The sequence below is a fragment of the Lagopus muta genome, chromosome 2 (assembly GCF_023343835.1).
Source record: "Lagopus muta isolate bLagMut1 chromosome 2, bLagMut1 primary, whole genome shotgun sequence".
In the NCBI taxonomy this organism is placed as follows: domain Eukaryota; kingdom Metazoa; phylum Chordata; class Aves; order Galliformes; family Phasianidae; genus Lagopus; species Lagopus muta.
Window position 1 is genome coordinate 76584970 of NC_064434.1, and position 11264 is coordinate 76596233.

At 42.5% G+C, this 11264-nt stretch overlaps 1 protein-coding gene and 1 long non-coding RNA gene across 12 annotated transcripts in view; one reads left to right on the top strand and one right to left on the bottom strand.

Annotated features, from left to right (window-relative positions):
• LOC125689456 (uncharacterized) overlaps positions 1 to 1175 on the bottom strand; it is a 133253-nt gene extending 132078 nt beyond the window's left edge. For all 11 annotated transcript variants that reach the window (XR_007375278.1, XR_007375277.1, XR_007375282.1 and 8 more), the window contains exon 1: positions 1064 to 1175. This is a non-coding gene — a long non-coding RNA (uncharacterized LOC125689456). The remainder of the gene's footprint in view (positions 1 to 1063) is intronic.
• Positions 1123 to 11256, top strand: LOC125689455 (saccharopine dehydrogenase-like oxidoreductase). The gene is made up of 12 exons (XM_048936593.1): positions 1123 to 1507; positions 1608 to 1720; positions 2455 to 2535; positions 2986 to 3115; positions 4581 to 4630; positions 5137 to 5267; positions 5777 to 5894; positions 7603 to 7722; positions 7841 to 7897; positions 8390 to 8501; positions 9311 to 9392; positions 9818 to 11256. Exons 1-12 carry the CDS (start codon positions 1138 to 1140, stop codon positions 9921 to 9923), a joined length of 1470 nt encoding a protein of 489 aa, XP_048792550.1. The 5' UTR covers positions 1123 to 1137; the 3' UTR covers positions 9924 to 11256.
• The last annotated feature ends 8 nt before the right edge of the window (positions 11257 to 11264 follow it).

Here is an 11264-nt window from a genome sequence, read left to right on the forward strand (position 1 = left end):
GACGAAATGATAACGAGAAACAAGCTCGCCCAGTGAGATGTTCAGTGACCTCAAACAAGAAACTGGTTTTGCATGCTGCTCTGTAAATCAGATCACCAAAATGATCTGCATTAATAAAAAACACAAAACCCATCTTTGTCCTCCCCTTCCCTTCTCCTTTGTTTTTTGTCAGACTGAGTTGTTTCACTGACACAGCTGATAGCGTAGGCCTACGAACTACAGCATCAGCACAAGTCGAGGAGTGGAGCCAGTGCTCGCAGTGAGGATCTCCCATGCCTCGGGAGATGGAATGTTCAAAATGTATTCAGGAAGGAGGTCAACCTTCACCACCAATCCAACATGGGAAAAGACAAAGATAAAGCAGAAAGAGCCTTGGAGGTAAAACTGGCAATGAGCTGAATGTGCACCAGCAGGGGGACGCTCACAGAGAAAAGGCAAATGTTTGGGCACGCAGAGATGGTGATCAGTTCTGGCACATCACATCGCCTTTTTAATCAATTTAGACCTGGGAAAGTTAACGTGGGGCTTAGCAACGGACACCAAGTTTCAAGAAAAAGGCAAACCAGCTGCAGAGAGTTGGGAAAACAAGAAGAAAAGTAGATGTGTGAAGCAAGCTGTGAGGAAAGATGAAAAGAATAAGTGCTTGTAACCTAGGGAAAGCTGAAAAGCATGGAGGTTTCCAGCTTAGCAGCATTTTCTTCCTATATACTGCTCAGGAATGAAATCTTTTCTCAATGTCTGTCTTCTGGGAAGAGGAATCATTGGATATACTGAGTTGGAAGGGACCCATGAAGATCACTGAGTCCAACTCCTGGCTTCACACAGCACCATCCATAGCAGGGGCTGAACTTAGAGGATGTGGAGATGCAGGTTTGTGTTCCCACTGATACAGCCACCAGGGCTGGAGGACACGGCCTGTGAGTGGTGTGAGGCTTCTGTCGCTGTGGGGCTCAGGCTCACAGGCCTCTCTCAGGGCTGACTGAGGTACGGCAGGGAGGGAGCATCCGCAGCCTCACCGGGCAACTATTTGTTGTCATTTGTGAGGAAACCGAATGCATTTTACCTGTAGGAAATTACGCTTTCCTTTCTGATCAGCAACAGCTCTCAGTTCATCAGCAGGGCCGACCTGAAACGCGCATGTCGGTTACTGGCAGCGGCGCTGGGCCGCTAAGCACACCGTCGGGCGCCAACGGCCGCCCCTCGAGCTGGGCGTGGGGCGGGGCCGCGCGGTGCCGGCCGCTGCCAGGCGCTGAACGGCAGTGCAGCGCGTCGCTGCGTCCCGTCTCGCTTCATAGCCTCGCCATGGCGGCCGGTAGTGAGGAAGCGCCCGAGCGGCTTTACGAGCTGGTGGTGTTCGGGGCCAGCGGCTTCACCGGGCAGTTCGTGGTGGAGGAGGTGGCGCGGACGGCGAGCGGCGGAGAGCTGCGCGGCCCCCTGCGCTGGGCCGTGGCCGGGCGCAACCGGAACAAGCTGCAGGAGGTGCTGGAGCGGGCGGCCGAGCGGCTCGGTACGGACTGCGGCCGTGTGGCGCGGGGGGAAGCGGGGCGGGGCGGGGGACGGCGGCCGGGCCAGCGAGCGGGGGATGTGACGGCGGTCTTCGTACGCAGGGAAAGCGGCGCTGGGTCCGGAGGTCGGCGTGCTGCTGTGCGATGTGGGCGACCCGGCGTCGCTGGCCGCTATGGCGAAGCAGACCCGGGTAGTGCTCAACTGCGTGGGCCCGGTGAGTGCTGGGATCTGCCGTGCGACGGTGACCCGCCAACCTTTCAGTGTTGTAATGCGTGGAAAGATCTCGCTGAAGAGTTAGATTTTATTCTTTTCATCGTTGAAAGGCACCGTAAGAAATCACTTGTAAGCCAGAGAGGAGTTCTGGTTTATGCTAGGCGTTGTAAGTGGTGTTCGGGTTGGAAGTAATGCTGAGGGATCACAGAACCACAGAATGGCCTGGGTTGAAAAGGACCAAGGTGATCATCTGGTTTCAACCCCCCTGCTATCTGCAGGGTCATCAAGCAGCAGACCAGACTGCCTGGCTTTGGAAAGGGAAGAAGCACGTAGAGTTGTGGTGTAAGTTCTTGGCCGCTTTAAACTTTGGAGTGACAATGTCACCAACTGGGCCTGAGCAGATCGAAGTATGAAGCCTGCTGGCTGGGTATTGACCAGCTCTGCGAAAGCTGAGGTAGCGTTGCAAGGTGCTTATTTTTTTTAGCTAACTGCAAGGTGCAGTTGGCTCTGGTGATCTTAACTCAGGAGGAATAACTGTTATCAGTGATGCAGTTTGTTCTGCTCTTCCTGTCCCCTTCCCCCCTACCAAGACAAGATTATTACATTTGCCTCACTTAGCAAAATCAACACCTGAGGCTAACTTCTGTTGTAGGTACACATACTTTAGACAAAACAAGTTGGGTGAGTTGTGTGAGCTTTATTTTGTTACCTGTGGTGGTTTTTTCCCTCCTTTAGTATAGATTTTTCGGAGAGCCTGTAGTGAAAGCTTGTGTGGAAAATGGTGCAAGCTGCATTGACATCAGTGGAGAGCCCCAGGTATGTGAGCTTGGAAAAATGCTACTTTGCGTTAGGGACGTAGTAAAGCATTTGTTTGTTGTGTTCCATGTTTCTGTGTCTGCATATGCGGGCGAATTTTGCCTCCCAATCTGCAGTTCTAAGGCGCATTGATTTTTTTAGGATATGTTTATGTGTATTTTAGATAAGAGTTTTCTCAGGACCTTATTCTCAGTAATTCCAAAGTGTTTGAATCCTGCTTTAAATCTTACTTAAGATTCTCTGCATGAATTTTGGATCAGTCATTTTCTTCTTGCACTGCTGCAACATTTTCATACCATAAAACAGGAATAACATGCATCTGTTGTAAAGATACTTGTGAGTAAAGTGAAGTCTGTCGGGTGCTGTGATATGAGAGTACAGTGCTGGTGGTTAATACTGGGTATTGCCAAATTTGGGGTTCTACGTATTTTTTTTCTGCTTGTGTTTTAGTTTCTGGAAGGAATGTACCTGAAATACAATGAACAAGCTGCAGAGAAGAAAGCGTATATCATTGGAAGCTGTGGCTTTGACTCCATACCAGCTGATATGGGAGTGCTGTACACCAGAGACAAGTTGAAAGGTGACTTGTTTAGCGGGACTACAGGCTGAAAAAGACATGCAGGTTATGGTAAAACAGCAGTGCTTCTGGGGGAAGTCTTTCAATCTGCCTTTTGCCTACCTTTACCAATTAACCGGTTGCAACCAAATTTGGTAGATAGATAAAAAATAAAATGTAAATCGTATTCCCACTAGAGTCAAGAAAATTAGTGATAAGGGAGAGGAAGAATTCAAGGTCGTGTTGCTCACTGAGAAAACAGGAGCCTCAGCTATCAGGGTTGGGCCGCTCTGCGAGCGTGTGGGCATCCACACATAGACCATCCTCAGCTCTCTGCCACTTGTGCAGTGAGAATGCTGCAAGGATGAGGCAGGAAGGCACAGTGCGCGTGGGGAAGGGATTGCAAATCTGTGAGTAATCAGGTTTCCTAAGTTTTGTCTCTCTACTGCCAGCACTGAGTAGTTGTCATATGGACCTAAGTAGGTAGCACTGCTAATATCTTTTTGTCAAGAGCACTTGGACTCAGTAAATATGTTTGAGAAAAGGTGTGAGATGATTTAACTCTATGCAAACTTGATCCTAACCCAAATGAGGATACTTTGTTCATTGGCTCAGACTTTCAGTTGGAAGGGCCAGTAGGAGTGTCCAAATGTTCTACTTTCATTACTATTGCAATTGCTATTACATGCTTTATATTGGAATGTATCATCAACTTTCAGTTTAATAAAACTAAATCTGTAGAAGGACCTGATTGGGGAAGAGAAGAGGCGTGGAAATGAGTATCTGGAGTCTCACAGTCTTATAATTGGATGTGTGAATAAATTTGATGCTTTTTGAATAAAGATGTCTTTTAGCTCATCCTGTTTTGACTTTCTGGTTTTATCACCTGTCTATCCAGTTGCCTATTAGATTTAAATTATCTCTTTCAAGCTCAGAAGGAGGTGAGCAGAGTAGAGCTAAACAAAACGTGGAGTTTTTGTTTTGCTGTTTATCACAACTAAGAAACCCTTGGTTTAGGATATGTTGTGTGATTGCTTTTTTTAAATTTACTTTTTTTGTTTTGTTTTTGTAGTAACATTTACCACACTCCCATCAGTTCATCTAGGTTTTCACAGCCTACATCATTCTTTATCTCGAAGCTTGGAGGAAAACTAATTCTGCCTCTAAAATATTCTTTTGCTTTTTTCATTTATTATTTACACAAACTTATTACCTAGATAAAGCAACTAGCATTTAATGACCAACGACAATATTAATTGTCTCAAGTGAAGTGACTGAAGTACTTTATGTATGAAATTTTATATCTGCTAACTAAAATAGCTTTGCATCCTAATCCTAGTTTATTTTACTTTGGGATAACGATGTAACTCTTCAACTTGTGATGTTGCTGGCCTGCCTTTTAAGGCTACCAGAGTATGCTCTAGGTGTGTGAACAAACCTGACTGTATGTCCCAAGTAATTACCTTTCCTGTTTTCTCCTCTTTCAAAGGTACCTTAACTGCTGTTGAAAGTTTCCTGTCAGTAGAATCTGGACCTGAGGTTAGTTGGTTGATACCCTTGTGGAAACTCAGGGGTATTTGGGGCAACATTGGCATAGCTAATATGAGTAGCTGTTGTTGCATTAGTGCACATCAAGGCGTGAGCTATGGCAGTTCTCTGTTTACGAGTCTAAGAACTTGATTCTTTAGGAGCTAAAAGAAGTACCCAAGGAAGCACCCTTTTGTAACATTTGTTTCAGTGGGCTTGCTGTCTACCTAAAATTTCTTGTACTACGCAGTTTCAAGAAATAATAGGTAGTATTTGTTGTTGCACAGAGACTTGGGAAGGATTCGTACACAAATAAGCTGTAATGGATGCATGTGTGTTGCCAAAAGGATGGCAAAGTGTTTGGCTGTCTTTCTGTGTTTGGGTTGTTTTCACAGTGCACGTAATCATAATGCACACACGTAATAATTTTCTAATACCACATAATGATTCCAAGGTCATTATTAAAATAATATCTGAAACCTTTACTGAACTAATTACTGTTCCTTGGCCTTTATCAGGGTTCTTGCATACATGATGGGACCTGGAAGTCAGCTGTTTACGGCCTGGCAGATCAAAACAACCTGAAGGCACTTCGAAAGAAGATTGGATATTCCCCTGTGCCAGTAGTTGGTGCGAAACTTAAAAGAAGGTATAAGAAGCTTACGATGTGAAACAACAGTTCCATTACTTATTACATAGATTATTAACGTGTTATTAAATGTTAAAAGGTACATCTAGGACTTTTTAAAATCTGCACACACATACATGTTTGTCTGGTAGAAATGAAGGTACTGCATTCATATTTGATTGTAAAAGAACATGTTAGCATTTTCTGGGTCTCAAAGTTAACTTATTCTGGAAGACTTGTAGAGATGTGGCAACTTTCTTTCTTTCATTTCAGAAGTGATCAGCAGAACAGGAAAATTAGGTGTGAGAATCTTATTTATTTTGATTATCAAATCCATCCTGGCTGTAGTTCAAGGAGTTATGAGTTGAGCCAGGGATAAATCTGATTCACTGATTTGATTTGCTTTCAGTGAAGAGATCATGTTGTAAAAGTGCTTGAGGGAAAGTCAGCAATGGCATCACTGTATGGTTTGTTTCTTTCCGTTTGGTGAAGACCTGAACAGTTTTGGTGAATGTTCTTTCTATTTGCAGAGGACTTGTGTTTTACAGTCAGGAGTTCAAACAATACTCAATTCCATTCATGGGATCTGATGTTTCTGTTGTGAAACGGTCGCAGCGCTATTTGCATTCACAGTTGCAGGAAACACCCGTAAGTGACTGTTATTTTTGCAGTGTGTGCATATTATAATTTTCAGCAAATCCTCCCTCTATGTAATAGCAGTGCTTTATGGAGATCTGTGTAGCAGAGTTTCTGTAGCTAGATAATAATGGTTTTTTTCCTTCTGTAAAGAAGGAGGCTTGTTCTGTTGACGACCTCTCTGTCAAAATGCTTGATCTGATGCAGTGTAGGTTCTTCTGGATGCCCTTTCTCATACTATGCAGCATCCTTCTGGATGAGCCTGTTTTTTGGTGTTAATGAAACAGTTCAGAGAATCTTAGAATGGTTTGAGTTGCAAGGCACCTTTAAGGTCATCTAATTCCAGCTCCCCTGCTACAGGCAGGGACACCTCCCTGTAGTCCAGGTTGCTCAGAGCCCCATCCAGCCCCACCTTCTGGATGTGGGCACTCACAGTCTCTCTGGGCATCCTGTTCCAGTGTTTCATCGTTCTCACAGTAAAGAATTTCTTTCTAATATCTAGTCTAAATCTACCCTCTTCCAGTTTAAAACAATTTCCCCTTGTCCTGTCACCACATGCCCTTCTAAAAAATCCCTCCCCAGCTTTCCTGGAGGCCCCTTCAAATAGTGGAAGGCCGCTATAAGGTCTCCTTAGAGCCATCTCTTCTCCAAGCTGAAGAGCCCTAGCTCTCACAGCCTGTCCTTGTAGGGCAGGTGCTCCAGCCCCTCTGACTGTCTTCATGGCCCTCCTCTGGACCTGCTCCAACAGCTCCACATCCCTGTGTTGTAAGACTCTCTTCTAAAGTTTCTATGCTGTCTGAGTTCTGGGTGGGTATTTGTAGGGAATGGAAGCTTTGGGTCAGAGAAATGTTTAAAAGGGCAGTTTCTTGATTTTAGGAAAGGATGAAGGTTTTTGATTTTGTAACTGCAGAGGCTTTTTGTTGTAGCAAAAGAGATTTTAAAAACATCATAACTGTAGCCAGGTTGGTATTATTGTAAATAGGTAAATAGGTTAGTAAATATTGTCATTAGGAAGTTATATCCTTCTTATTTGTACCTGGAGACTTCTTTGATGCTTGGGTTTCTGATGTGCAAGATGTTTAGTTCTTGTTTTCTATGGTTCCTTCAGAGGAAATCAGCACTGACAGTCTATCCAACAGCTGTGCAGAATCATTGAAGAGACACTGCACTCTAAAAATAGGCTTGTAGCTATTAATGAAAAAGTTTTGTTGTTACTAATTCAGAATTACAATACAGGGCCTTGAGTTCTCTTAGATGAAAACATAACGGGTTTGAAAGGAAGATGTCAGGAAAGCCTGAAAGGAGGTCAGGCCTGAAAGGTTGTCAGGCACTGGAATGGCTGCCCAGGGAGGTGGTGGAGTCGCCGTCCCTGGTAGTGTTCAAGAGGCGCTTGGATGAGGAGCTACGAGAGATGGTTTAGTGCTTGTGGCACTGATAGGAATGGGAGGGTGGTTGGACTGGATGATCTTGCAGGTCGTTTCCAACCTTGTGATTCTTTCTTTGAAGTTTTCCACTTTTCTTTACCATAGTCTTTCCAAGCTGTAGTTACAGTGTCTTCTCATAAAGAATTATGAAGTGAAGATTATTTAGAATTATGACAGTTGTTTAAGGTTCTTTTCAAACAGATGTTGTATAAAAAAAGTTGCACACTGCATCTTTATAAAGAAATTCATGCAAAAATGCTGATATAAATTCTATCACTGGTGTATTTCTGTTGTAGGTACAGTACAGTGCTTATGTGACTGTAGGTGGTCTTGGCTCTGTTATGAAGCTGATGTTTGCTGGCATTTTATTTCTTCTTCTTGTGAAATTTAGCTTTGGAAGAAAACTCCTGACAAAAGTAAGCATTCAAAGTGCAAAAGAATTAAAGAATCAAGTGGTGGGAGTCTTTTTGCTCTCTCTAATTTGGTTTGTTTTTTTTTTTTTAAATTGTTTTTCTTTGCCTTCTCATTATGCAGTACCCAGAATTTTTCTCTGCTGGACGCTTCACAAAGAAAGGACCAACCCAGAAACAGGTAACTGGCTGCTTTCCATCCCACCTAATAAGAAATTTGTGGTAATGGTACAGTTGTAAACTGGCATCCACCACATAGTCTCAAAGAAACAAATCCCTTCTGAATACACACTGTGCATACCTGTTCGGATAGCTTTGACTATTCAGAAAGTCATGTTGTCTGGCATTGGGCATCAAAATAGGTAGAGCTCTTGTAAGGAAAAAGTGGATCATATTGCTGGCTCTGATGTATTAACATGAATAGCTCGCAGTATATAGAGTGCAACACAATCAAGCCTGAAAGCAAGGAGAGAATAAATGGACTTTAGGGCAGTAACTGTTCCAATAAAGTGAAAGTGATCAGAATATCCAAATTATGTAAATACAATGGTACCTTTTAAATAATAACTCAAAGTAACTGCTCTTGGTGGATTATAGTGCTTTACTACTTCCATTTGCTTGATACAAGTTCATGACTGTTTTGGTGACTTGCCACTTGCCTTACTCACTACAGATGGATGGAACCTCCTTCACCATGACATTTTTTGGTGAGGGTTACAGTGAGGGGCAAGATCCGCAGAATGGCAAACCAAATGTAAAGATCTGCACTCAAGTGAAGGGACCAGGTATGTATGTTAGCAGCTAACTGCTTTTGGCTCACATTTCCTCATGTGATAAAGGTGTGTGGTTCCACTACCATCCCTTCGCCCTTGCAAAGCGCTTGCAACGTGCACTAAGCCAACAGTATTTACAGAGTATGATCTTGGATACCAGCATTCATTTTAACCTGCTTTTTGAAAAAGCTAACTGTGTTTTGTGCTTGACATTCTCTTTTCTTGTGCCTGTCATCATACCAATTCTCATTTTTGCCAGAGTAGAATAGTAAAGGGAGAGTGACTTAAGGGTGGTTCGTAGAACCTGGGTTACTACACACTTATTTCCAGTCCCCTGTGAGTGAACCTAAAATCCATATGTTGTATGGTGTTATTTTTAGCTGTACATATTAGTGTTCAGGCCATTCCTGAAATGAAGCTTTGGAGACAGCAACAATGTACATTTAGAAGGGAGTTAGCTAACCACTATTACTTTAAACAACAAAATATGTAGCTGACTGCAAATAGTGTTACATCAAAAGGTCTGAATTTAAGCACAGAATGGGTTGGCTCGTGCTAAAATGTAGAGCCCTCCAGCACTCCAGAGGTGACACTCAAGGTTCTCCTGTGATCACAGGCCTGTAGCTGAAGCTGGTACTTGTCCACATTAGTTCTACAGGACTCTCAAAGCTACTCTGAATGATTACCAGGTAACAAACTTGTTCTTAAACAGAGATATCAGTTTAGATTGGCAAAGAGATTATCTTTAGCATTCCATATATAAGAGCGAGATTAGAAATGTGATTCAATGTTTCAACGCGCTGGTTTTTGGTTTTCTTTAGAGCCTGGCTATGTTGCTACACCAATTGCAATGGTTCAAGCAGCTGTTGCTCTTCTGGAAGATTCGGCTCATCTGCCTAAAGAGTGAGTACTTTGTAGGACAGCTTGATTTCCCTTACAGCTCCTCTCTTTGATAGAACAGATTCTCTATTACTCTGTGGATTGCTTTGTCACCTCACCCAAAGGGCAGTGGTATTAAACACGATCCTTGCTAGACAATGGAGATGGTTCTTCTTTTGCATTTCAATTTGAAAAGATGAGTTGGAGTTGTAGTAACATTTTTGCCACACCATTGAACCAGACTCTATTTTCAGTCAAGGAATAATTTCTGTGAGTTTGGTGGATGCATAAATGAACCTCTAAATATAACAAGCTTGCCCGATTCCTCCTGTACTCCCTCCTGGACAAAATGGCTTTTCCCTTCCTAGATAGGGAAGCACATTTCAAATAAAGGTGTTGCTGAGCCACTTCACCACTAATGGCTTTTCTCTTTTGACTGTTGTTAACAGAGGTGGTGTGTATTCTCCAGGAGCTGCCTTCTCTAAAACGAAACTGATTGATCGCCTCAGCAAACGTGGTGTTGAGTTCTCTGTTATTAGCCAGCCAGAAGTCTGAGATCAAACAGCCGTGTGACCTAACATCTTACCTGCACCTCATTCCAATAAAGCTCATTGGGCTGTAAAAGCCTCCTCATAAAATAGTTGCATTGTGCTGTTGTTTACAGCAGAAACAGGTGAAAATTGAGTTTAAAATTGTGACGTGAGAAAACACACAAAGGATACTGACTTAATTCACGAACATATCAAATCAGTGATTTATTAGGTACTAGAACTTTGTTTAATGTCTTTCACCTTAAGTTGCAGAACAGCAGCCTCAGTTACTGCTTAATTCATTCTGCTTCACAATTAACCACAGTCTTCTCGCCCCAACTATTTAAAGCAGGCAGGCCCTGGCTATCAAGTGCCTTAGCAGAGGAAACTGCTAGTTACTCCTCATGTCTGTTTGGGATAGGCACTATTAGTTTGTGGTGTTACTACTTTGAAAGCCTTACTACCCATAGTCAAATAAAAGTAGCTTTTCTCCTCAGGTTTGAGGAATAGAATTGTCTTTTTGCTGTATTATTCTAAAGATCTGTACTGGTGTCTTAAGGTTTGTTGACTTTTCAGCCTTACTAGCTTGCTGTACTAAAAAACAGAAAGCACAAAGTTTGTCAGTGTAGTGAGCTGAAGAGCAATTACAATTTCAACTGACAAGTCATTCTAGAAGAACGTGTGCAGTATGCAAGACAGCATCAAGAAAGATGTATTTACAGTATGACTATTTCTAGTAGTGGCCTTGTCAGTATAGTAACTGAGAAATTAAATTACTTACTCAAATTACTTAAATTGCTGGAACAACTTTCCACATTTGTTTGTAAATATTAAATTACCATTCATGAGTCTACATCTGATTCTTTGTGGTTGAATGATAATACATCTAGCAAAATATTTTTTTTCTAGTCTATGTACATTTAATAATATATAACAGCATTTTTTTCCCCAGTGATACAACATGTTGAGATCAGAGCACTGTTGCAGATGAAGTATTTCAGAAATCTTACAAGTTTTAGTCTTAGGCTGAAACAGATTTGTAACGAGTGACATCATAAGCAAACAAGCTGCCTTGACTATGCTGTACATAGAATGCTTGAGACAGATCTTAAAGACAAACTGAAAACTCACGTGCACTTCAACGTATTCCTAGAAAGGGATCCTCAAGGTTTGCTGTATGCTGTGTATTCTCGCTTCTTCTTAACTATAAGAGCAACATCGCTTTTCAGCTTATAAACTGCAGACTCAAGTTGTTGGCCAAAATCACTTATCATTTGTGACTGTGTCTCTGTAAAAAGACGTAGTACCTGCAAATTCTCTTCCTGCTAAAACATAATAAAAGAAATTAGTTGGCTCAACTCTCATG